General features: G+C 40.1%; 2 protein-coding genes across 5 annotated transcripts in view; both read right to left on the reverse strand.

Moving 5' to 3' along the window:
* Nucleotides 1–31: 31 nt before the first annotated feature.
* On the reverse strand, nucleotides 32–10,855 carry LOC131134295 (high affinity cationic amino acid transporter 1-like). 4 transcript variants are annotated; one of them, XR_009131377.1, is made up of 13 exons: nucleotides 10,293–10,855; nucleotides 8,904–9,297; nucleotides 7,173–7,331; nucleotides 5,340–5,499; nucleotides 5,110–5,243; nucleotides 4,700–4,922; nucleotides 4,484–4,623; nucleotides 3,575–3,677; nucleotides 3,344–3,510; nucleotides 3,119–3,270; nucleotides 1,199–1,307; nucleotides 795–969; nucleotides 32–368 (listed from the first exon to the last, which is right to left on the reverse strand). XR_009131377.1 is itself a non-coding variant. In XM_058079411.1 (12 exons), the coding sequence occupies exons 1-11, from the start codon at nucleotides 9,271–9,273 to the stop codon at nucleotides 848–850; spliced, it is 1,839 nt and encodes a 612-aa protein (XP_057935394.1). In that variant the 5' UTR covers nucleotides 9,274–9,371; the 3' UTR covers nucleotides 32–368; nucleotides 822–847. The 4 variants fall into 4 exon arrangements, 1 of the variants encoding a protein (XP_057935394.1); XR_009131378.1 differs by lacking the exon at nucleotides 10,293–10,855 and adding an exon at nucleotides 9,395–9,454; XM_058079411.1 differs by lacking the exon at nucleotides 10,293–10,855 and having other exon boundaries at nucleotides 822–969; nucleotides 8,904–9,371.
* Nucleotides 10,856–14,474: 3,619 nt separating this feature from the next.
* Nucleotides 14,475–27,278, reverse strand: part of gbe1b (glucan (1,4-alpha-), branching enzyme 1b) — a 94,666-nt gene continuing 81,862 nt past the window's right edge. The window contains exons 15-16 of the mRNA XM_058079408.1: nucleotides 20,364–20,481; nucleotides 14,475–16,124 (exon numbers count right to left, since the gene is read on the reverse strand). Of these exons, the coding sequence (XP_057935391.1) occupies nucleotides 16,062–16,124; nucleotides 20,364–20,481 (181 nt within the window). The 3' untranslated portion in view covers nucleotides 14,475–16,061. The remainder of the gene's footprint in view (nucleotides 16,125–20,363; nucleotides 20,482–27,278) is intronic.

The following is a 27,278-nucleotide window of genomic DNA, read 5'->3' on the forward strand; positions in this document are numbered from 1 at the left end:
AGAAAAACATCATTTGCTGTATGTTGCTTCACAAATTGAAAACATTTAAAAATATTTATTGTAAACTCCTTCATTGTTCATCATTGCTACAAATCCAAGTAGTACAAAAGTGCATTTCAGGTATTGTGCTAAAAAAATAGAAACTAGCAGGTCTTACAGGTACACATTTCTGAACACACACACACACACACACACACATAGAAAAGATAAGCGACATAAAAAAAACTTTGAACACTAATTAAAAACACATCAACAGTGCCTCGCTTCCACCGTCTTTCCCCGTCCTTCCGCTGCTGGGCGTGTCAACAAAGCTCATCCGCCCGGCAACGAGGGACCGCCTGCGACTCCAGCTGGAAAAAACAACCTTGCTGTAAGAAATGAAGCAAAAAAAAAGTTGTTTCAGAATTTCAAGAGTCGCGTTAATCACTTCTGATTTGAAAATAGCAATTTACCGCATAAATTATTCACATAAGAAATCACTTTAATTAGCAATGGCGCAACACTATAATGTAAATATAAATTAATCTACTTCAGTGAGTATAACATTTGCAACTCAGCATTCACGGCTCTGCTCAAAAAATATAAATATTTCATTTTTAGGCTTTTTCCCCCCCTAATAAATGATCAATACAGAAAACATAACTTGTTCACCGTAGGTGGGTAATCATTTATCAATACGTGATCATACAGGTCAAATGTACCACCGTAGAGAAAGCCCACCATTTTTTTTTGTCAGGGGGGACACCCACACAAAGCGGGGATCTACCATACAAAAGCTCCAGCAAACAAACTACCTGTGTCTGACCCACACACCCACACACATAGTTGTGAATCCCGGTGGATGTCCTCAGATGTCCTGCTGGGTGGCGTCCGACTCGGTGTGAAATTTGGCCAGTTCGTACAAATCGGCCCTCCGTTCCTCTGCCCCTGTGCTGTTTCGGAAGCCATAGCCAAGATACATAAGCAAACCTAAGAGAAAGACAGGACACTTCTCATTGGACGGCCATTTTATAAAATAAATCTGAGGGCAAAGTGGGCAGTGCCCCACTCGATCCAGCAGATGGCACTGTACTTTGAATTTAGCACATGTCAGATTCAAAAACACAAGCGGATCAATTCTGTCCTCAATTGTGGACTTTTGGTAACCCCATCTTCAATGAGAAGTTCAACGATGAAGAGAAGGTAAAGAACAAAGTACCTATAGCCATACAGCAGGTGTAGTGCGCCCACGGTCCTTTCATGAGCTGGATCATCAGGAAGGTGTTGACCAGCATGCTAACCATGGGGAGTAACGGCACCAACGGCACCTGTGAGGGGCGAGCACAGTGTGGTGATGTCGCCACCCTGCTGGACGTCAGAGAGAATGCGGCTGTCATGTTTACTTCAAACTGACAAAGTTACAAAGGTGACCTCGTGTTTGTCAATCAGTACGACATTAGCTCGGACATCAAATTGAAAATGTTGTAGGTTTTTTATGTCACTAAAATTTTGTCCAAAAGATCCATTTGCACAGTGGGGCGTTTTTTTTTTTTATTTGACTGCAGCACATTTGAAAAATATCATTTTATAAGAAAACTTAAATCCAGCCATTTTCTGTACCGCTTATCCTCACTAGGGTGGCGGGTATGCTGGAGCCTATCCCAGCTGAGAGGCAGGGTACACCCTGGACTGGGAGAAATTTAACAAAAAAAAAACACATTTTACAAGAAAAATTGTAAATATTAAGAGATAAAAGTTGGCATCTAACAAAAAATGCCATAGTTTTAAAAGAATAAAAAAATAATATGAGGAAAAAAGGCATAATATTATAAGACAGCAATATTTTTTTTCTTTTTGGGAAAACTAGATTGAGGAAAAATTGTAATATTGTAAGAATAAAGTTAAAATATGATAAATACTCATGATATTATTCTTTAAAACACAGACTATTTACGTGTAAAGTTTTGTTGTAATTTCCCCAAAACAAAGTTGCAGAAAAAGTTATGTTAGGAGAATACATTTTAAATATGGGAAAATAGTCAGATTTAAGATGAAGAAAATTGACAGGAATAAAGTTGAAATAATTGGGAAAAAAAACACAACAGAAATAAATAAAAATATACAAATAAAATAAAAACTTCTATATTCAATTTTCACTATTTTCAAGAACAAAGTCCAAATGTTCAGAAGAAAAAAGACAAAGAAGTGATAATCTAACCAGACAAAGTTTTTACTACTTCAAACTTGAAATATTAGCAGGAAAAATATTCAAGCAAATAGATCCTATTTTTCAAAAGTTCTACTTTTATGACAAAAAGGTTATCATATTGTGAGAATAAAGTCCAAATATTATGGAAATTGTCATAATATGATACATTTTAGCTAAAAGTTTAGTTGCTATAATATTATTAATAACAATAAAGTTTATTTTTCATTTTTGTAAAAAAGTTACAATATTATCCGAATAAAGTCAAAATATTCTGAAAATAGTGACATTATTTAAGATGAAAGTTTTGTAGTCATAATTTATATGAAATTACGTTGTGGTAATTGAGTTAATTCTCAAGAATAAAGCCAAAATATGAAGAGAAAAAGTCGTACTGTAATAATTTTTTTACATTTTACTCGAATAAATGTGTAGTATGAGGACAAATAAACTTGTAATATTATGACAAAAAAGTGGGGATTGAGGATGAAAATGGAGGCATCACTTTCCCAAATATTGTGTCCAAATATTTTGGAAATAGTCCAACTTATGATTATTTAAGATGACAGTTCAGTAGTAACAATTTATACACATTATGAGAAAAGTCAAAATATCATGGGGATAAAATGTAATTATGAAAAGAAAATGCGAAAAAGCAGACATGAGAAAAAAGCTGACATTTTCAATATAAATGCGTAATATTATGAAAACAAACCCTGTCACTTTAGTAGCCAAGAGTTGAAATATTACAGATAATATAAGCTATTTTTTAAAAGTGAGAAAAATGGGAATAAAGTCTTAAGATTCCGATGTTTTTCTATAAGCAGAATGTTTAGTGGTAATATTTTGGATGGAAATTAGGTAGTGTTATGACAATAAAGTCAAATATTATGGTCATAATGAGAAGGAAATGGCTGTCCTTGCGTGACGCACCTTGAAGGAAAGCTTGGTCTTGTTCTGCGGCTGCACGCACACCACCAAGGCCACGGCCAACCACGCCGACATGGTGAAGACCTGCACGGCCAGCGACCACAGCGTTTTCCCACACATGAGGCCGACCACGCTGAAGATCAACGCCAGAAGACCTGCGGGGAGAATCAGACTAGAATGAGGTCCGCTCCGGGCACGCTCCGCTTCAGTTTCGGCGGCGCCTCTCACCGAGCATGGCGGTACAAACCGCCACCACTGTGCCGGACAAGCGGGTGGGTTCCGTCCCGGCGCAGAGGATCAATTTCCCACAGGTGAGGGGTTGCTGAGGCGGGCGGTTCCCGTCGTCCCGGTCTTCGTCTTCCTCCTCGCCGGTCGGCCTGCGCTCGGGCTGGTACCTTCACACGAGCACGCACGCTGGTGAGGTGTAGCTACTCTTGTGGCGGGCGAGCGTGGACGTACCTGAGCACCAGCACGCAGGCCGCCACCAGCGTGTAAGCCAGCAGGGTCCCGATGGACATGAGGTCAACCAGGTCCTTCAGGTCAAACAGCATGGCCATCAGACCTGCAAGGTGATTTTATTATTCATACGCACTTTCAACGTTAACTCCGTTCCACTAAACCTTCTTATATGTATTCTACGGAAATCTTTATCCTTAGAAAAATTTATATTACATAGCTATCATAAACATTATATCATAATTCAAGTTTTATGGAGCGGCACGGCGGTCTGGTGGTTAGTGCGCAGACCTCACAGCTAGGAGATCAGGGTTCGGTCCCCGCCCTCCGCCATCTCTGTGTGGAGTTTGCATGTTCTCCCCGTGCATGCGTGGGTTTTCTCCGGGTACTCCGGTTTCCTCCCACATTCCAAAAACATGCTAGGTTAATTAGCGACTCCAAATTGTCCATAGGTATGAATGTGAGTGTGAATGGTTGTTTGTCTATATGTGCCCTGTGATTGGCTGGCCACCAGTCCAGGGTGTACCCCGCCTCTCGCCCGAAGACAGCTGGGATAGGCTCCAGCACCCCCCGCGACCCTCGTGAGGAAAAAGCGGTAGAAAATGAATGAATGAATGAAGTTTTATGGAATATTTTTATTAGAATTCTTATCATTCTATGTAATCATTCATTATTTTAATCTTTTGTTCATTTTTAAAAATGTATTTGATTCAAAATAGATATAAAAATGTGTTTATAATCATTGATGTGTATTGATAATAGTATTTGAACATGGCTATGTATTGGAATAAACGCCGCGTTAGGGCTTTATTGAAGTCTACATTTTCGGTAGGCTTGATAGGACAGCAGCAGTCCTTTCTAGTCTTTAAGCATGAACTGATCCCAAGACAGTGTGGACCGCCACGAGCTCACCTGCTAGAACGCCAGACGTCAGGGTCGCTATAAGAGGCGTTTTGGTGCGGTGGTTGATGGTGGTGAAGCATCGGAAGAGGAGGCCATCTTCCGCCATGGCCCACATGACTCGGGGCATGGGGAACATGGCTCCAAGGAGACTGCTCATGGACGCGAGGAGGCAGTTAGTGCGGCCCTGTACCACGCTACAATCAAGTACGTTTGCAGGCGCCTTACCTGGTGGACAAGGCGCACAGCGAGCCGGTGGCCACAGTGTAGGTGGCGCCCACCCACCCCAGGTCAGTGAAGGCCCTGGGCAGGGGGTTGGATTCATCCAGTTGGTAGTACGGAATCATGGAAGTGAGGGAGGCCGACACGCCGACATAGATGGAGAAGCAGATGAGCAGCGACGTGATGATGCTGACGGGGATGGCCTTCTGGGGGTTCTTCACCTCCTCACCTATCGGGAGACATGTCACCATCAACTTCCTGGCTTTGCTTTGATTGGCAGACATTCTGACAACTACTGCGTCACCGTCATTTAAATATGTTCCAATCTTCAATTTGACAAAGAAGGTGCAAAGAGCGTTTCTACGGTGTCTTCCTGTTGCTATGCCAGCTTGAGCAGACATGCTGGTGCAACGTACCTGCAGTGGTGATGCATTCAAAGCCGATGAAGGCGTAGAAACACGTAGCGGCACCCGAGACGATCCCCTCCCAGCCGAACGGCATGAAGCCTCCCGCCCCCAGACTTTCCTTTAAAGCCGTTTTGTTTGTTCCCCTGCAAGCAAGAAAACACAAAACCTTTATTGGTCACCATGAAAGACTTTTGGGGGGGGGGGGGGGGGGGGGGGCAATCTGTCTCCTTCTGACGCACTCGGTAGCGTTACTGATGATGTCTTCGGTGTTCAGGCTCCAGTTCTTCCTGTCCCCCTTGATGCAGCCAGCGATCATGACGAACACCAACACCATGATGTTGATGCTGGTGAACAACTTGGTCACCAGGGCCGACTCCTTCACGCCGAAGCCCAGCACACCTGGAAGAGGCAAAAACACGACGTGGGATGACTCCTCCCCCAGCCAGCTGAGATAGGCTCTGGATGGATGGATGGATGGTTGCACAGACGGATGGTAGATGGATGGATGGACTGACGTATGGATGGACAAATGGATGAAATGAAGGATAGACGGATGGAGGAATGGATGGTGGATGGATGGTGGATGGATGGACGCATGGACTGAAGAATGGACGGATGGAATGAAGGAGGCATGGATGGATGGATGAAGGGATGGATGCTGGATGGACTGATAAAATGATGGATGGTGAATAGATGGACGGAGGTATGGACGGATGGAATGAAGGAGGCATGATGGATGGATGGTGGATGGATGGATAGAATGATGGATGGTGGATGGATGGATGGTGAATGGATGGATGGCGGTGTGGATGGATGGATGGTGGATGGAATGAAGGAGGCATGGATGAATGAAGGGATGGATGGTGGATGGATGGATAGAATGATGTATTGTGGATGGATGGACGGATAGAATGATGGATGGATGACTGGATGATGAATGGATGGACGGAGGTATGGATGGATGGTGGATGGATGGACAGATGATTGAAGGATGGATCGATGTGTGGATAGATGGAATGAAGCATTGATGGATGGAATGGAGGTATGGATGGATGGACAGACGGATGGATGGAATGGAGGCAGTATGGATGGATGGATGGATAGACAGACAGGTGGATGAATGGAATGAAGGATGGATGGCTGTGTGGATGGATGGAATGAAGGATAGACGGATGGAATGAAGGAGGTACGGATGGATAGATGCACAGACAAATGGATGGAATGAATGATGGATATGTCGATAGATGGATGGAATGAAGGATGGACTGAATGAAGGCGGAATGCATGAATTGAAGGAGGTATGGATGGATGGATGGACGGACGGACGGACGGAATGAAGGATGGACAGATGGAATGAAGGCTGTATGGATGGATGGGCGGATGGATGCAATGAAAAATGGATGTATGGACAGATGGAATAAAGGATGGATGGAATGAAAAATGGATGTATGGACAGATGGAATAAAGGATGGATGGAATGAAAAATGGATGTATGGACAGATGGAATAAAGGATGGATGGAATGAAAAATGGATGTATGGACAGATGGAATAAAGGATGGATGGATGGAATGAAAAATGGATGTATGGACAGATGGAATAAAGGATGGATGGATGGAATGAAGGATGGATGCATGGACAGATGGAATAAAGGATGGATAGAATGAAAAATGGATGTATGGACAGATGGAATAAAGGATGGATGGATGGAATGAAGGATGGATGCATAGACAGATGGAATAAAGGATGGATGGAATGAAAAATGGATGTATGGACAGATGGAATAAAGGATGGATGGATGGAATGAAAAATGGATGTATGGACAGATGGAATAAAGGATGGATGGATGGAATGAAAAATGGATGTATGGACAGATGGAATAAAGGATGGATGGAATGAAAAATGGATGTATGGACAGATGGAATAAAGGATGGATGGATGGAATGAAGGATGGATGGATGTACAGATGGAATAAAGGATGGATAGATGGTATAAAGGATGATGGAATGAAAGATGGATGGACGGATGGAATGAAGGATGTATGGAATAAAGGATGGATGGATGACGCCCTGACCTGTGAGGATCATGATGATGAAGACTGCAAATAAGTCAGGGTACTCTGCCAGGACGTTGGGTGCGTTCATGGGCATGTGTTTCTTGCTCCAGGCCTCGATGCTGTTCCCGATGAGGGCGTCAAAGGTGGAAGCCCACGTTTTGGCCACGCTGGAGGTTCCTGTCAACAAACAATAGCTCACATTTCAGCACTCTTTTATTTTTCTTAGATTTCGACTCTATGATACTAAAGTGATATTTGCATTTACAATATTACAAGTTTATATCCATAAACTTCATAAAGTAGTTCGTATTCTAACAAGAACTTTTGTTCTCTTAATAAAACTTTTTCCGCAACCTAATGTCTTTGACTTGTTTTGTAGTTTTCCATAACATTATGACTTCAGTACGATGGCGCAAGGCAGGGCAGGACTAGGGAGCACAACATTGAGCCGCTAGAAGTCGGCCAATGTGAGGGAGAGGTAATAAGTAAATAAAATTACATTACCTTTTCCATGAGATTACATTTATTTCTTTATTCTTTTAAAATTACTATTGATTTTTATATTTCTGTTTTCCCCCTACATCAGAGGTAGGGAACCTATGGCTCGGGAGCCAGGTAGGGCTCTTTTGATGACTGTATCTGGCTCTCAAGCATTTCTTACCACAATAAAAATGTATGTTTGCTAACATTTTAAAGTAAACATCACAGAAATCACTGTTAAAAATATTAAAAATCAACAACTTTCTTATGCATTTTAATCCGTCCATCCATTTTCTAATGCAATACGGCCGACCATATCTATCTTTCCTGATGATATTTTCCAGGTCAAACACCAAAACCTATTATTACTGGGTAATGCGGTAGTGTACCTCGGTCATTAAGATGTAAATATAAACTTTCCTCCTTTAGTCAAATAGTCACCTAGCTAAAGCTGCAGAACCAAGCCTTCTGACAAAGATGGCCAAAAGAATGAAATATACTGAGTACGGTGCAAAACCATGCAGCAGCAGAAGTTACATTAATGGCAGCAAGTATTTGATTTATTATTAGACACTGCGCTGCTCACAAAAGTGTGCTGGCCACACCCCCTTGGCGTGGGGTAGTGTGCCTGGTCTACGTAATTAGAGCCCATTATATCTAAAACTGTTGGTCTTACATAAAAATGCACACATTTTATTGCATTCAATGTTTAAAAAAATGTATATGGCTCTCACAGATACACATTTTAAAATATCTGGCCTTCATGGCTCTCGAAGCCAAAAAGGTTCCCGACCCCTGCCCTACATCTTCCAAGTATGTCAACATTTTCAGACCATTTTTTCTACAACCTCATTTCTTTTTTTTATTGTTACTGTTTCTCATAATATTATAACTTTGAAGAATTGTCTTTATATTTGGAACTTAATGCTATTTAAATGCTGTTGTTTTTACTCCTAATACTGTGATGTTAAAAATGAAATAATAAAATGATGACTTATCCTAGCTTCTTTAAAATGTGGCTTATCTTAAAGTTTTCACATTAGACTTGTAAAATTACTATTGATTTTTTTTCATTCATTTTTGATGTTATTTACAAAGTTCTGAATGCATGTGCTTTAGTTCCTCGGTAACTACTCTAAATGTATGCGCCTTATGCATTAGTTGTATTAGAATGAATACAACAGCCACGCGCCGCACTTTGGACACCCCTGTACTCGCTCTAGTCACTTTGAATGAATGTTTAGGGGGTATTTTGTCAAAATGTCTCACCGATGGCATAAGAGACGAGGAGGTTCCACCCGGTGATGAAGGCCAGCAGCTCTCCGACCGTGACGTAACTGTAGAGGTAGGCTGAGCCCGTTTTAGGGACGCGGGCGCCAAACTCGGCGTAGCACAGCCCCGCCATGACGGCCGCTATCGCCGCTATCAGGAAGGAGATCACGACGGCGGGACCGGAAATGTTTTTGGTCACCGCGCCGGTCACCACGTAGACGCCGGCGCCCATCGTGCTGCCCACGCCGAGCGCCACCAGGTCGTAGGTGTCGAGGCATCGCGACAGGCGGGTGTTGTCGCAGGAGCAGTCCACCACCTTGACACGCACCAGCTGCCTGCCAATGCGCTTCAGGGTGTGTGGAAACATCGTGGCTCGGACACCGGGACGAACCTGTTGGCGAAACGACACAAGTTTAAGATTGTGAAGAAAACAAAAACAAAAACACAAACGAAGTGGAACGGCGACGCTATCTAAGAATGCATTTTACCGATGACGTAATTTGTTCAAATTGGCACTACTGTACATTGTTTGTGTCACAGGTGAAAACAGGTGACTTTACACGTAAATAAGCTGTGCGCCACCTGGTGGCTTCAATCTGTCACTACAGTTTTCCATGGCATTTCCCCACCGCAAACATTCCAAGCTTTGTCAGTCTAGTTCTCGTTGTTTGGTTGCAACTTTACCACGTTGATGTTTTGTAAAACAAAACATGCCGCTACGCTAAGAAGTTTTATATATTTTAAGAAAATACTGCATCTCAGCTTTGTCATATGGGTGAAAAAGCCCACATTTTCCCTCCTTTTTTTGGGCTGTTTTTCAACTTACTAATTGCATAAACCTTGTAAATTTTCCTCTCGTAATATTTTGTTTCCATATTTTGATTTAATTCCCATATTAACATAACATTGCCCCCAACCTAATTTATCACATTACGACTTTTTTTAAATAATGCATTTTTTCTTTAATATTTCAACTCTATGCTATAATTATCTAATTTACCAATACTTACTACTAATTTTCCTCATAATATAGCCAGTTTATTCTCCCAAAATTGCAATTTTCTCATTAGAATATGAATTGTTTCTATTAATATTTTGCCTTTATTCTAGTGAAATTACAGGAAATGTCTGTTGTTTTTTTTTAAATGTTCTAACTATTTCAGATTTCTTCTTTTAATATTGTATGTATATAAAATACATTGAATATATTGAATGCATCCTTCCATTACTATGTCATTTGCATCATACTATCACTTTGTTACCGTCATATTTGGCCGCTATTCCCATAATAATAAAGTTCCCCCCAACCTAATACTTAAATAATTCATGTTCTAGCAGCAAAGTATAAAGAATTGAAAAGAACGACTGGCAACTTTGGCAACTTACCTCACTATTTAAAATGAGCTTCTTTTGTGCTTTGTCGCCACCTTCAGGAGCCCACCTTGGGGGTAACTCAGGCTACTTCCGGTGTAGCTGCGAATACTATCAGTATAAGACCGGAAATGTAGCTTTGCATTTGTTTCCTCATCTTATTTCAGTCCTTAACCGGCAGTGCAACGTCGCTGTGGCGTTGCCTACTTTAAGTTTTATTGCTAAAGAGTCGTTTCACAGCGACTTCCCATGCTAGCGTAAGCCGTCACGTTGACGTTAAGGTAAAAACCACCTGTTGTTCCGTATCTGCAGATTCGTCGTTGTGGAATGGTGAAGCTGTGTTACATGGTGCAGCTTTCGTCATAGTGATGAAAAAAACTAACCGATACATTCTACGTTTGGATGTAATAAACGTCATACAATATACACAAATAAACAAACTGAGGAAGGCTTATTTTAATTTGACTATTGTATTTTAGTACCCAGGGTGTCAATTGCCACCTTCTACCGCTAGATGGCACTCTTTACAAACTAATAATAACTCCAAGCGCCTCACACTGAAGTATTTAATTGTAGACATGGACAAAAAAGCTCGGAAAACTTTTGTGAGACCTCACAAAACTGTTTACATTAAAAGCATTGTACTTCCGCTACTTCCTTGTTCAGAGCGGATGTTTGCGATGAAACTTCAAATTAAGAGCAACACATTGGTTGAGTTTCTGGGAGAACTTTTTACTTATAGAACAAGCTGGGCACACAAGTGTAAGAATCTTTACTTATAGAACAAGCTGGGCACACAAGTGTAAGAATCCGATGTATGGCTAATCAATGCATTTCCTTTCGAGCACTTAGTACTCAAAAAGAGATGCGTTTCCAGCAACACTAGCTAGGACCGGATGTTAGCATTATATTTGCAGAACAGAATAACCATCACTAAATTCACTTTACACCTCTACAGTAAGGAATGCGGAAGTTTAAATTAAATCATGCATTTCCACCCGATTTTCCGCTATTTGGAGACAATAATTTTTTTTAAATCCATCAATTGTTATGCACGACAAACAGAAAAAGCTGAAAGAACCAAACCAAAAACATGCACATGCACAACACGTGCTGCCTCCTATTGGTGCACCAGTGGACCTGCATGATATCTTTTACTTCCACAGTATACAATAAATATTAACATTAGTGTGTAACGTGTAAGATTCGTTAGTGATGCATGAACCAACATTAGAAACAAGTCATTAGCATGCAGTGCACAACCACAACAATACACTTTTAAAATAATACCTCAATCTCAATCCACTATATGAAGTGAGCCCATTATCGCTGTCTGATGTTGAGGAATATTCGGATAGTAGCAGTTTATACTCATTTGTCCTCCAAATAAAGATTCATTATCATGTTTGAGAAAAACATCGGTCTCCCGGTGTGTTGAAGCCATTATGATGTTGGGTCAGATGGTTAAGCACTACACTTGAGAGGCTGAAATGTATTCAAAGTGATCCTCAAAAAAAGTTTATTTTTCATGCTTGTCAGCCAAAAAAGAAAAAAAAGTCTAGAAATTGGTGTGATTCTTACAGCCCAGCTGAGTGCTGGAGGATGGGCCGTGCATGTAAATGTGCTTTATTCCTCTGCACCACAAGCTGCCATACGTTGGCAGTGGAGCGCCTGCACTGATACGTGAGACAGGTGTGACAATAATAATAAAAGTAATAATAATATTGCGGTAGATGTATATCACACATGCTGAGCATGAAGGTGGCTCCAGATCAGTTCTTCATGTGAGCCAGCTTTGATGCGAAGACACAAGAAGACCAATCTGCTTTGTTGTTTTCTTTGGAGTGAATTCCATGTTTTGCGGGAAACATCCGCCATGGAAAATGATTCACGGTGTATCCCCGTCACCATTCAGCATCCTCCACCCTGCTAATTTGCACATGCTATCCAAAGCATGGCCCAGGGGGCCATTCATGCTAATGAGTAGAGTAGTCACTGAGGAACTAAGGCACATACGTACATTTAGAGTAGTTACTGAGAACTAATGAGTAGTCACCAAGGAACTAAGGCACATACATTTAGAGTAGTTACTGAGGAACGAAGGTGCATGCATTTAGTTACTGAAGAACTAATGAGTAGAGTAGTTACTGAGGAACTAATGAGTAGAATAGTCACTGAGGAACAAAGGCACATACATTTGGAGTAATTATTGAGGAACTGAGGCACGTGTATTTAGAGTAGTTACAGATGAACCAATGAGTAGTTATTGAGGAACTAAGGCATATAGAGTTGGAGCAGCTATTGAGAAACCATTGAGAGTACATTTAGAGTAGTTATTGAGGAACCGAGGTACACAAATTTAGTTGTTACTGGTGGATCTATTGAGTAGTTACTGAGGAACTAAGGCACATACATTTAAAGTAGTGACTGAGGAACCGATGAGTAGTTACCGAGGAACTAAGGCACATACATTTAGAATAGTTACAGAGGAACCGATGAGTAGTTATTGAGGAACTAAGGCATATAGATTTGGAGCAGTTAGTGAGGAACTCCTCAGTAGTTACTGAGGAACTAAGGCACGCAAATGTAGAGTAGTTACTGATTGAACTAACGTACATAGATTTTGAGTATTCACCGAGGAATTAAGGCACATACATTTAGAGTAGTTACTGAGGAACTAATGAGTAGAGTAGTTACCGAGGAACTAAGGCACATACATTTAGAATAGTTACAGAGGAACCGATGAGTAGTTATTGAGGAACTAAGGCATATAGATTTGGAGCAGTTAGTGAGGAACTACTGAGTAGTTACTGAGTAACTAAGCACATACATTTAGAGTAGTTACTGATTGAACTAATGAGTAGTTACTGAGTAACTAACGTACATAGATTTTGAGTATTCACTGAGGAATTAAGGCACATACATTTAGAGTAGTTACTGAGGAACTAATGAGTAGAGTAGTTACTGAGGAACTAAGGCACATACATTTAAAGTAGTGACTGAGGAACCGATGAGTAGTTACCGAGGAACTAAGGCACATACATTTAGAATAGTTACAGAGGAACCGATGAGTAGTTATTGAGGAACTAAGGCATATAGATTTGGAGCAGTTAGTGAGGAACTACTGAGTAGTTACTGAGTAACTAAGCACATACATTTAGAGTAGTTACTGATTGAACTAATGAGTAGTTACTGAGTAACTAACGTACATAGATTTTGAGTATTCACTGAGGAATTAAGGCACATACATTTAGAGTAGTTACTGAGGAACTAATGAGTAGAGTAGTTACTGAGGAACTAAGGCACATACATTTAAAGTAGTGACTGAGGAACCGATGAGTAGTTACCGAGGAACTAAGGCACATACATTTAGAATAGTTACAGAGGAACCGATGAGTAGTTATTGAGGAACTTAGGCATGTAGATTTGGAGCAGTTAGTGAGGAACTACTGAGTAGTTACTGAGTAACTAAGCACATACATTTAGAGTAGTTACTGATTGAACTAATGAGTAGTTACTGAGTAACTAACGTACATAGATTTTGAGTATTCACTGAGGAATTAAGGCACATACATTTAGAGCAGTTACTGAGGAACTAATGAGTAGAGTAGTTACTGAAGAACTAGGGCACATCATTTAAACTCGTTGCTGAGGAACCAATGAGTAGTTAATGGGGAACTAAGGCACATACATTTAGAGTAGTTACTGAAGAAGGAGTTAGTTACCAAGGAACTAATAAGGAACTAATGAGTAGTGGTTAATTGTGTGTATCCTACCCATTTGACTGCTTTGACACGTCTGCTGCAAGCGTGTAAAAAACCATCCACCCTCTCCAGTAGACATTTTTATTTGAGATGGTACAGTGCACAAAAACCTTCACCTTCATTGGCATGAAATTACTGGCTCTGAAGTTGTAAGTCATCGCTGGACTCACATGACAAACACAAGAAAAGAAAACATCCCAACCTTTTGTAGTTGCTACAAGTTACCGTGCAAATGGCAGCTTTTATCTTGATCACGGCAATGTCCCAGTAATGCTTTGGTTAAGTGCTGGTAATACTGACAGTGCACCACGCTACATGAAGGTACCCTTAAAACAACGACTATGTTGCTATTATAACTATTCTCACTATTTGGCAAGTAACCGTCATATACCATACTCCATTTTCTTTGATGGTAAAACACATCTGCTATTGCAAGTTGAAAAATAAGAAATGTATCATTGAGTCTTCACAGCTTAAAAAAGTGTTTGGTAGTGGGATCACTATTTGGCAGAACCATCAGTCTATAATGACCTGTGCTGCGGTGTTTTATTTATTTGTGGCAAGCCACCACAAGTAGAACACTGTGGATTCTGTTTTTCAAAATGGACGCCTTTGGAGACTAACATGGAAGCACTTGGCGCTCTTCTCAACGAGCAGCGGGTACCCACATGAAACACAATACGACCAAAGACACTTCATTTGGATGAAAAAAGTGAAAAGGGATTACTTTACAACAATGCCGGAATATTAGTGTGTGTGTGTGTGGGGGGGGGGGGGGATATTTTATAAGCATAAAGTTGAAATATTAAAGAAAAAAAAAGATGATTAAAAAAAGTCATAATATAAGAAGCAACACAAATAAAAATAGGTTGGAAAAAGTTATATTACAAGAATGAAATCAAAATATTTTGGGATAAAGTCAAACAAAAATATTCACAATATAGATGTAATATTCATTCATTCATTTTTTTCCCTCACGAGGGTCGCAGGGGTGCTGGAGCCTATCCCAGCTGTCTTCAGGCGAGAGGCGGGGTACACCCTGGACTGGTGGCCAGCCAATCACAGGGCACATATAGACAAACAACCATTCACACTCACATTTTGGAGTCGCCAATTAACCTAGCATGTTTTTGGAATGTGGGAGGAAACCGGAGTACCCGGAGAAAACCCACGCATGCACGGGTAGAACATGCAAACTCCACACAGAGATGGCCGAGGGTGGAATCAAACCTTGGTCCTCCTAGCTGTGAGGTCTGCGTGCTAGCCACTCGACCGCCGTGCCGCCAGATGTAATATTTGTAAAGAAAAAATAGTAATTCAATGCATAAAAAGTGTTATGTAAGGAGAACAAATTAATTTTAATCAGACGCTTTGTCACGTAATTGACAATTATTTCTTTAAATACATGGCTTGGTATCCAAAAAGTAAAATAGCGGCCCTGGAAAAAAGTTTGGGCACCCCTACTGTAGAGTCTGATGACGCCAGTTTACGAAATTTACGAACATCCAATTTGTAGTAAAGACGCATTTATAAGCCACAAGAGATGTCATTAACCACATATAAACCTTTTCTAGAAAGGATAGAAACAACATACTAAGGGTACGCTTCTGTGAACGGGGCATGGCAGACCCTCCTTACGCTACCATATCATGCCAAAGTGCAAACATTGTGGTTGTGTGTTGCTTCCCTGCACCACGCTTGTGTTTCACACGACAAAGCACATTTAACGGCGCTAATAAACGGCTGCAGGCTGGAGCGAAATGGGCTCAAGCAGCGTTTGGAGGCTGCTGTATGGTCCAAATGGACCAATCAAGCTAGGCTGCATTGATGGTGTCTGAAAGCACAATAGCTCAGTGTGTGTGTGTGTGTGTGTGTGTGTGTGTGTGTGTGTGTGGGGTCCATCCAGAAACAAAGTGAGTTTGGTGAGGTTGACACTTTAAAAGACAAAGGTGATTGTTAACACTCAGTCTGAGGGTGGAATCCATTTGTGATGACGCGTGTGTGCGGAGACAATGGTCCTCTAATAACAGTAATCCATCTCCTCATTGGCCAGAACGATGGCGGTCCTGCAGGGGATGTACACCTGAGACAGAGGGATAAAGAGCGAGAGGAGAGCAGACAGAGGAAACGTGGGGAGAGAAAAGTCAGATGGCGGCGTTAAAACCCAACGTCTTGATTGTGGGGATTGTCGGGAGCGTGTGAGCGTGCTCTGTGGCTGCCGCCACGAGGGGCGAGGACTGGAGAAGGATAAATAAGAGACGGGCGGCGGGGAAACACAATGGAGGAGATTATTGCGTCTCAGTGGAGGACACACATGCTCTGACAGGCTTTCCTGGAAAAGAGCATCAAGGTGAAGTAGTTGCTGTTTGATGACAGCTAGGGGGCGCTACAGGACTCCAGCCATCCTTTTTCTATGCCGCTTATCCTCACTCGGGTCTGATTCCTCACTCAGCTGTCTTCGGGCGAGAGGCGGGGTACACCCTGGACTGGTGGCCAGCCAATCGCAGTAGTACAGTACTCCCTTGCCATTGAGTTTTGCTTTTACATGCATTCATAAATCATCGCTGTTGAATATGGTCTCTTATTAGCGACAAAATATTCATACTTAAGCAAACTTTTCAAGCATAAAAATAGATAAAAGAGGCATAAATGAGAAGATGCATTCAAAGAATTGTGATGATACAGTATACACTGGTCACTAGGTGTCAGTAATGTGGAAGTACAGGAAGTACTGTGCAGAAACAGGAAGGGAAAAAACCAACGACACTCCCAATGCTAACTTGTGTGAGTCTATATTATATTTTATTTTCTCTTAACAAGACCACTATATTGGGTAATAGGAGTGATTATAGGGTTGTTATATCATGTCTACAGGGCTCTAATAATTTTAAAATGTGTATTTAGAAGGTGGTAAACAGGTTTTCTATCTCTAATATGTCTTATTTTGTCTTATGATAGCTACTATGTTGGTTAATAGAAGTGTAAAGGTGACTATAGGGATGTTATTTCATGTCTAGAGGGCTCTAATAATGTTAAAATGTGTATTTAGAAGGTGGTAAACAGGTTTTCTATCTCTAATATGTCTTATTTTGTCTTATGATATCTACTATGTTGGTTAATAGTAGTGTAAAAGTGACTATAGGGATGTTATTTCATCTCTAGAGTGCTCTAATAATGTTAAAATGTGTATTTAGATGGTGGTAAACAGGTTTTTGATATCTAATGTCTTATTTTCTCTTAATAGGAATGTAAAGATGACTATAGGGATGTTATTTCATCTCTAAAGCGCTCTAATAATGTTCAAATGTGTATTTAGAAGGTGGTAAACAGGTTTTCTATCTCTAATATGTCTTATTTTTCTAATGATGTCTACTATGCTGGATAATAGTAGTGTAAAAGTGACTATAGGGATGTTATTTCATGTCTAGAGGGCTCTAATAATGTTAAAATGTGTATTTAGAAGGTGGTAAACAGGTTTTCTATCTCTAATATGTCTTATTTTCTCATGATGTCTACTATGTTGATTAATAGGAGTGTAAAGATGATTATTGGGGTGCTATTTCATGTCTACAGGGCTCTAATAATGTTAAAATGTGTATTTAGAAAAGTGTTAAACAAGTTTTTGATATCTAATATGTCTTATTTTTCTAATGATGTCTACTATGCTGGATAATAGTAGTGTACAAGTGACTATAAGGATGTTATTTCATCTCTAGAGGGCTCTAATAATGTTAAAATGTGTATTTAGAAGGTGGTAAACAGGTTTTCTATCTCTAAGATGTCTTATTTTTCTCTTATGATGTCTACTATGTTGACTAATAGGAATGTAAAGATGACTATTGGGGTGTTATTTCATGTCTACAGGGCTCTAATAATGTTAAAATGTGCATTTAGAAGGTGGTAAACAGGTTTTTGATATCTAATATGTCTTATTTTTTTAATGATGTCTACTATGTTGGGTAATAGGAGTGTAAAAGTGACTATAGGGATGTTATTTCATGTCTAGAGGGCTCTAATAATGTTAAAATGTGTATTTAGAAAGTGGTAAAGATGTTTTCTATATCTAATATGTTTTATTTTCTCTTATGATGTCTACTATGTTGGGTAATAGTAGCGTAAAGATGATTATAGGGGTGTTATTTCATGTCTAGAGGGCTCTAATAATGTTAAAAATTGGATATAGAAGGTATTCTAGGCTCTAACTACATAAATATTTCATTTCTAAGTAAGTCATCCTACTTTATGGAAATTCACTTTTAACCGCCATAAACGAGGGATCGGTGTAGATGACATGACTGAGTACGTTCAGCATTTCAGAAGGAATATAGGAGCGTGGATTTAAAACTAAGAATAAGATGCAGTGGAGCTTCCGGCAGAATCTGCTGCACCAAATAAAAACTGCTGAGGTGACAGACGAGAAGAAGTGTAAATGTCAGGTGTACTGTACAGTACGCATGTAGCATACGTTTGCATTTACAATATTTATATTTAGAACAAGGACGTCTCGGCGCAGCTAATCAGCTCTTTGATCAATCTGTTTGATATTCCCCGCATGCTTTGCGGGCGAGGGACACCGAGCACCATTAGTCATCCCGCATTCTCGCCAGCCGAGCAGACATAAAACGCTGTTAGATTTCCCCACAGAGACGCCTCCGGAGAAACAACCAATGCCAGGCCGCAAACTATTCAATCTGCACGCACACTGCTCTTTAGAGCCACCACTGGGGCTCTGGGTGTGGATGTGCCTCAGTGGCGCCCCCGGTGGCCCAAATGTGTAGAAAATGAAGAAGAAATAACAGAGCAATGAGAAAAACAATGAGACTCCAAATCTACACGGACCTTTGGTCTAAGAACATGTAAACAGATATTAAACAGGAATCCTAACCTGATTGGTTGACACGGGGGCTTTTTTAAAATCAATTTTGGGTTTACTATGCAGTCTCACACCTAATCTGGATCAGATCCAGATTCAAATTGACTTGACATTACAACCCTGCATAAAAATGACAAGTTTGAGTTGAATTTGGATACAATTTCTTTTCATTCATTCATTTTCTACCGCTTATCCTCACGAGGGTCATGGAGGTGCTGGAGCCTATCCCAGCTGTCTTTGGGCGACAGGCGGGGTACACCCTGGACTGGTGGCCAGCCAATCACAGGACACATATAGACAAACAACCATTCACACTCACATTCATACCTATGGACAATTTGGAGTGGCCAATTAACCTAGCATGTTTTTGGAATGTGGGAGGAAACCGGAGTACCCGGAGAAAACCCACGCATGCACGGGGAGAACATGCAAACTCCACACAGAGATGGCCGAGGGTGGAATTGAATCCTGGTCTCCTAGCTGTGAGGTCTGTGTGCTAACCACTAGACCACCGTGCCGCCCAGGTACTTTTCAGTTTTCGTGAAATACAATTTTCCCGTTGGAAACAATCAGGACTTCTTAGCGCTCGGACATTTCTCCGGATGTGACAGGAGGCGTTACAATCACCATGGGAACGAGACGTGTAGCGGAAGAGAAGGAAGAGAAGGAGAAGAAGAAGGAAAGTAAGAATCAAGAAGGCAAAAGAGAAGATGAAGAGAAGAAAGAGAGGAAAGTTAAAGGGAAGAACATGAAGGAAAGAGCAAGAAAAAAGAGAAAACAAGAACAAAAAGGAATAAAAGAACAAGAAGGAAAAACGGGGAGGAGAAGCAGAAGAAGAAGAAGATGTGTGGGGGACAAAAAGAAGGAGGAGGAAAAGGAGAATAAAAAAGGGCAATAAGAAGACAGAGAAGGAAAAAAGGAAGACAGGGAGGAGAGGAGGAGGAGAAAGAAATAAGAATAAAAAAGGAAGATAAGAATAAGAAGGAAAAAAGGGAAAGAGAAGACGAAGACAAGAGGAAGAAGAAGGAAAAGCAAGACGAAGCAAAAGGAAGAAAGAGGAGGAACAGGAAGAAGAAAAGGTCGTGAGTGGCGTGTGACCACTTGCTGCTAAAAGAGGGTCCACGAGGGTCACCGATGCCGACGTACGGATTTGCCGCTCTGCACCGCTTCCAAAAACATGCTAGGTTAATTGGCCACTCCAAATTGTCCATAGGTATGAATGTGAGTGTGAATGGTTGTTTGTCTATATGTGCCCTGTGATTGGCTGGCCACCAGTCCAGGGTGTACCCCGCCTCTCGCCCGAAGACAGCTGGGATAGGCTCCAGCACCCCCGCGACTCTCGTGAGGAAAAAGCGGTAGAAAATGAATGAATGAATGCAGCATGAAGGAACCTCATCATCATAGCGTGGGATATTAGTGAGTGGAACGTTTAGTTCAAGGAGTGCATACCTGTATGGAATTGGCGCGGCCGTTGAAGGGTTGCGGCTCGGTGAAGAACTCTGTGTTGTGGTCCAGCCGTCCGTGGCCTCCGTACAGGACCTCGTCCGAGTCCAGCTTGATTTTGTACCTGAGAGGCGGGGGAGTCAAGGTGCAGTGACAACGATGGAATAGCGTGTGAAACGAGAGCGCTTCTGCTCCTTGCAAAGCCAAAGCCGCGCATCCGTCGGCATTCAGACTCGCTAAGTGACGGCGCCGAGGCCGCATCATGATATAAAGACAACAGCGGGAATGAACATGAAGACAAAAAGTGACTGAGTGATCTCATTTACTGTTTAAACGAGGAGCCTGAAGTGATCCAAACGGCTTTCTTATTCTTGCAGTTTGTCTGCGTTCATCCATTTCCTCTTCTGACACGACTTCAAAGCCCAGATTATCTCTTGTGACGGCAGCGCAGCGAGCGTCTGAAGCTGGGGGCCGAAGGCCTTGGGGGCCATTTGCAGCTGGCCCTCAGTTCATACTGTAAAACATCCATTACTGATGACATACAGCAGGGGTGGGCAAACTTTTTGACTCGCGGGCCGCATTGATATAACTAAATTTCCGGGGGGGGGGGGCAGACTATATATTTTACACGTAACAGTCCACCTGGTATTATTGTATCTGTAAAATTGTCATGCAATCTGCTATTATTATTATTTTATACTTATATTTAAATATTTTTAAAATAATAAAATATTATAATAATTAAAATAAAATTAAAATAATAATTATATTATTATTATTATGTAAAATATGCAAATATAACAATATTAATATATATAATTAATAAATAATTAATAATTAATAAATATTATTAATAATTAATAATTAGCATTAATATAATAAATATAATAGTTATAATAATAATATAATAATTATTATTTTAATTTTTATTATTATTATGTGCTTGTGTCTCTTTTTTCAGGAGCACTTTGTAAACAACAGACCATGTCAAACAACGAAATTGATACAACCATCAAAAGGTTGGTTCAGGCCATGATGCCAGGTTGTATGTTGAGTTTAAATTAAATACTTTGGAAAGATTGGGCGGGCCGTATTCAAACACTTGGCGGGCCGGATGTGGCCCCCGGGCCGTAGTTTGCCCATCCCTGACATACAGTATTAGTGGACACAACACTGACTGACTGATGTTTTGTTCAGGTAGTTTACTACTGGAGCCTATCCCAGCCGACTTCGCATGAGAGGGAGGGTACGCCCCAGACTGGCGGCCCAATGTATAGACAAACAACCATTCACACTCACATTCATACCTATGGACAATTTGGAGTCACTAATTAACCTAGCATGTTTTTGGAATGTGGGAGGAAACCCACGACACAGAGATGCCAAGCGGAGAATCGAACCCAGGTCTTCCCGATCTCCTGACTGTGTGGCATACATGATAACCACTCATCCAATGTGCGGTCCACCATCAAAGTCCTAATTACTCAAAGAAAATTAACAAGGGCAATCTTAGAATAGTTTATAACAAAAAATAGCTGTAATTTTTTTAAATAAAGTCAAAATATTAAGGAAAAAAAGGCTGACTCTATTAAGTCAGGAATAAACTCGTAATATTGAAATATTAAAGAAAATACATGTTTTAAAAAAAATCGTAATATGATAAACAAGCAAGATAAAATGAAGTTCTATTTTTTGGAAAGTTTGTTTTGGGAAATTTTTTATAATATTAATAAAATCAAAGTCAAATAAAGGCCGAATTATGAGAAGAAAATTTGAAAAAAGTTGCATTTTTATGAGAATGAAGTGGTATGAGGACGGTTAACATAATTTTAGTTGCATAGAAATGAAATCTTAAAGAAAAACTATGTGATAAAAAAGCCATATCATGAGATAAATAAATAAAATAATAAAATAAAAAATAAATGTTGTAATTTACGGAAAATTAGATTGGGAGAAAAAGTTATAATATTATGAGAATTAAGTCAAAATTACGGGGAGAAAATTAATAAGAGGAAAGTTCCAGGAGTTGGAAAATAAAATAAAATAAAATCATAAAGTCATTTTTTTACAAAAATAAAATGAAAATATTTTGAGACAAAAGTCACAATCTAACATGGCAAAAAGTGCCAATGTAAAATAAAATAGCATCATTTTAGGACCATAACTGTGAAAGAAAAAGTACGTTACTCGTATTATTATGAGAAACAAAACAAACGATGTATAAAGTTGACATTTGAGGAAAAGGAGGTTGCTGAATATAATCAAAAGTTGAATAATTAACGGCGCGTCCTTCTACCAATATATTGACTATCTCTCCTCTGGACATGTCCCGACCATGTCACTCTGGCCTCTCCGACTTTATCTCCAAGGCCTCTAAAAATGTAATGTCTCTCTGATGGATTCGTTCCTGATCCTATCCATCCTGGTCACTCCCAATGAGAACCTCAGCATTGTCATTTCTGCTACGTCTCATATCATATCGTTCAGGTCCATTTTTCCTGAGGTGGTCCTTGCTGGAAGGAAAGCTTTGGACACCCGCCCGGGCTCGAGCTGCCCCTTTGTGCCTTTGAGCAATCTCTGTGAGGGTCTGGGGAGGACACGAGCTGGCCCCTTTGTGGCGTGGTGCAAAAACACCTCCACCAATCAAGGCCGGCGGTTGAACCGGAGAGTCTATCTCCACGTGAAGGACACGGCACGCTCCCGAGGACGCACGTGTTGGATAAAGATGACAGCTGCTTTGGAAAGAGGAATGGAGATGTTTTCCAGCAGGCACTTATCAGCCTCTTCAAACAGGCACGCTGTTGAAAAGCCATTCACTCGGCTGGATGTCATTGAAAATGACTCTTTTTTTTTTATTATTGACATATGGCGGCGTGGAGGACCAACTCACCATGTTAGATGGAGAGGATAAGAAGCGCTCTTCACAGGTTTCAACGCCTGCGACTCTCCAGCGTGGCCTAGTGCTCTTGACTCAACCTTGTAGCAAGTACGTGTGTGTGTGTACTTTAAATACAAATCACCCCAACACCTCGTACCTGAATAGGCTCCGGCATACACCCGCAACCCCAGTGCATATAAGCGGTATAGAAAATGAGACTTGAACTTGAAATACAGACCACTAGCATCAAAACCATCAAGTGACGCCAAGCCAAAGGAAATATGTTATCTATTTTGTTTCTTAGAATTTTACCACTTAAATTTTTTTTAAAAAAAATTCACATTAGATTGCAACTTTTTTTCCTTTTTACATTTTGAATTTATTCTCATAAAATTACATTTGTTTTTGAAAGTTAATTTTTTATTGTAGATTTTCACCCAGTAATATTCCGACTTTATTCAAGGAATATTTTGACTTTATTCTGGTAAAATTCTAACCTTTTCCCACTTTAACTTTCCAAAATGTATTACTCTTTCTCATCATGCTATGAATTAAAAAACATATTTTAACACATTATTCTTTCTTCTGATATTATCAAATTTGTCTTGTAAAATTGCAACTTTTTCTTGTCTTTTTTTACTTTATTCTTTTTTCTATCTCTACGGGAAATATTTCAACTTTTGCATAATATTCCCATAATATCTTGACTTTATTCTTGTAGTATTAAAAGTTTTTACCCAAGCAAATTTCCCCCCAAAATGACAACATAAATTCAAAATTTTCTTCAACTTGATGCTACTGAAATGACATAATTTTTCCTCATATTACATGACATTACCTCATTTTTATCATTAGATTACTTTTTCTCTTAATATTTTGACTTTTATTGTAAAATATATATATATTTTTTTTTGTTGTTTTCTTTTAGTTATCGTGTTCATTTCTATTTTTCGAATGTGCGGCAGGCCAAAAAAAAAAAAACAGCTGCGTGCCACAAATGGCCCCCGGACCTACACTTCGGACACCCCGTTTCAATGCATCCATGCACATCCAACATCCAACAGCCAACTTCCCGGACGTTTTCAGTCTGCCCCAAAAACCGCCGTTGCGAGTCGGAGGCTGTGTTGCAATAATTCCATAAGCTCCACGTCGGCCATGAAAAGGCAGCCCAAATTACTCGTTGGGCTTTGAGGGATTACGTCTCTGTTCGCGGCTACGGGGGGGGGTCACAAGTATTCTAATCAATAGAAGTGTGAATAAAAAAGCCGAGATGGGGGAACGCTCATCGATTTGTGCCCAATAAGCAGAGGGGAGCAGAGCAGAGGAAGGCGACGTGATTGGAGATCCTGATGACTTGAAAACAATCTGAGAGTGTGATTGCAGAACGGGATTCTATTGCTTCATCATCAGTGCAACGTTTTTCCCAAAACCTCCTTTTTGGCTTTTTTTTTTTTGAGGAACTAAATGCCCCCTACGTTTGGTTGCATGAGCTCAGTAACACCGAAAAAAAATATATAAGATATACATATAAAAATATATATTTGCAATTTTCCTCCTATTATTATTCACATCATATTTTGACTTTATTTACAATATTATAACTTTTTCCTAAACATATTTTTCCATATGTGTATATATATATATATATATATATATATATATATATATATATATATTTATACATATTTTTTTATCTTGATAAATTCTCACCTTATAACATTATGGTTTTATGCCCATAATATTTGGACTTTAATCATATCTTTCCCCCAATTTTACAAAATTAAAGTCAAAATCTTGAGAGAAAAAAGTGAGAGATGAGAGAAGAAATCACAATTAAAAAAACATGGCAATATTATGACTACAATAATGTCATTTTAGTAGCATAGACATTTAGAAAAAAATTGTTGTTGTAAAAGTTGTAATATGGGACAAACCAAAAAATGTCATGCAATTTTAGAAAACTTAGGTTGGAGGAAAAGTTATAATATGGTAAGCAAAATCTATATATTAAGGGAAAAAAATCACAATATTTAAAATAAACATATTCAGAAGGGGGCGGCACGGCGGTCTAGTGGTTAGCGCGCAGACCTCTCAGCTAGGAGACCCTCAATTCCACCCTCGGCCATCTCTGTGTGGAGTTTGCATGTTCTCCCCGTGCATGCGTGGGTTTTCTCCGGGTACTCCGGTTTCCTCCCACATTCCAAAAACATGCTAGGTTAATTGGCCACTCCAAATTGTCCATAGGTATGAATGTGAGTGTGAATGGTTGTTTGTCTATATGTGCCCTGTGATTGGCTGGCGACCAGTCCAGGGTGTACCCCGCCTCTCGCCCAAAGACAGCTGGGATAGGCTCCAGCTCGTGAGGAAAAGCAGTAGAAAATGAATGAATGAATGAATGAATATTCAGAAGGTGACAAACAGGTTTTCTAGGTCTAATTGTCTCTTATTATGTCTACTATGTTGGGTAAAAGGCATGTAAATGTGACTATAGGGGTGTTATTTTATGTCTAGAGGGCTCTAAAATGTAAAAAAATGTTAACAAATATATACTTAGAAGGTGGTAAACAGGTTTTCTATGTCTAATATGTTTTATTTTCTCTTGTTATGTCCACTATATTGGACAATTGTCTACTATATAGGAATGTAAAGGAGACTATGGGTATTTCATGTCCATAATGTTAAAAATGTATTTACAAGGTCATAAACACATTTTTTATGTATGCTATGTCTTCTATAGTATGTCTACTATATTGGGTAATAGGAGTGTAAAGGTGACTATAGGGGTGCCATTTCATGTCTAAAGGTCTCTAACAATGTAAAAAAAAGTATTTATAAAAAGGTGGTAAACAGGCTTTCTATGTTTAATATGTCTTATTTTCTCTTGGTATGTCCAGTATATTGGGTAATATGAGTAAAGGTGACTATAGGGGTGTTATTTCATGTCAAGAGGTCTCTAACAATGTAAAAAAAAGTATTTATAAAAGGTGGTAAACAGGCTTTCTATGTTTAATATGTCTTATTTTCTCTTGGTATGTCCAGTATATTGGGTAATATGAGTAAAGGTGACTATAGGGGTGTTATTTCATGTCAAGAGGTCTCTAACAATGTAAAAAAAAGTATTTATAAAAGGTGGTAAACAGGCTTTCTATGTTTAATATGTCTTATTTTCTCTTGGTATGTCCAGTATATTGGGTAATATGAGTAAAGGTGACTATAGGGGTGTTATTTCATGTCGAGAGGGCTCTAATATTCTTTTAAAATATTTAGAAAGTGGTAAACATGTTCTGGTAAAACATGTCTAATATGTCTTATTTACCCTCGTTACGTCTACTATATTAGGGAACACGAGTGTAAAAATGACTATGGGGTGTTATGTTACGTCTATAATGTTTAGAAATGTATTTGGATGGTTGTAAACACATTTATTAATGTGTGATATGTCTTCTTTTCCCTTATTATGTCGACTATATTGAGTAATAGCGGTGCAAGGGTGACTATAGGGGTGTTATTTCATGTCTAGAAGGCTCTAACAATGTTATTTAGAAGATCCCACAAAGATTCTACAAAGATGCAGAAGAAAGGGACATCCTCTGAACAACGGTGAGCAGCTCGGTCAGTCTCATCAGGTTATTATTTTCAGCTCGGCGCACGCCGCGACCCCCCCCCCCCCCCGACCCTCGCGCCAGGAGAAGAAAGTTTAAGTGTATGACAGCTGAGTGTAATGAAAAAGCACTTTTGGACTCTTTGAGCTTGTCTTGTTTACCTCCTCTGCCTTTGAGTGGCACTTTCATCTGTCTTCTCCCCTAATTGGATGCTCTGCACACGCTCCCATCGGAGCATCTGCATCTCCTGGCGCGGCGCCTTTACCTTCACATACACACACGCTCCTTTATGTGTTTACTGCTCGGCTGTATAATGACAGCCGGAGCTTTGCCCTCACGTTTATTTGCATTTCCTCTCATGCCAGCCCGCGTCGGAGGCCTCTCCTTAAAACATCACAAGAGCCGGCGATGGGAGGAAAGACGCCGCGGCCTCTTCCAAAG

Source organism: Doryrhamphus excisus, chromosome 8, assembly GCF_030265055.1.
Source record: "Doryrhamphus excisus isolate RoL2022-K1 chromosome 8, RoL_Dexc_1.0, whole genome shotgun sequence".
Classification (NCBI taxonomy): Eukaryota; Metazoa; Chordata; class Actinopteri; order Syngnathiformes; family Syngnathidae; genus Doryrhamphus; species Doryrhamphus excisus.

Bases quoted from the DNA above. Each gene is read 5' to 3' on its own strand.
- LOC131134295 (XM_058079411.1), bottom strand. From the start codon at position 9,273: ATGTTTCCACACACCCTGAAGCGCATTGGCAGGCAGCTGGTGCGTGTC. The intron at 3,678-4,483 runs GTGAGCTCGTGG...ATCACCTTGCAG, and splicing joins GACGTCTGGCGTTCTAGCAG to GTCTGATGGCCATGCTGTTT. The intron at 1,308-3,118 runs GTGCGTCACGCA...CGCCCCTCACAG, and splicing joins AGACCAAGCTTTCCTTCAAG to GTGCCGTTGGTGCCGTTACT.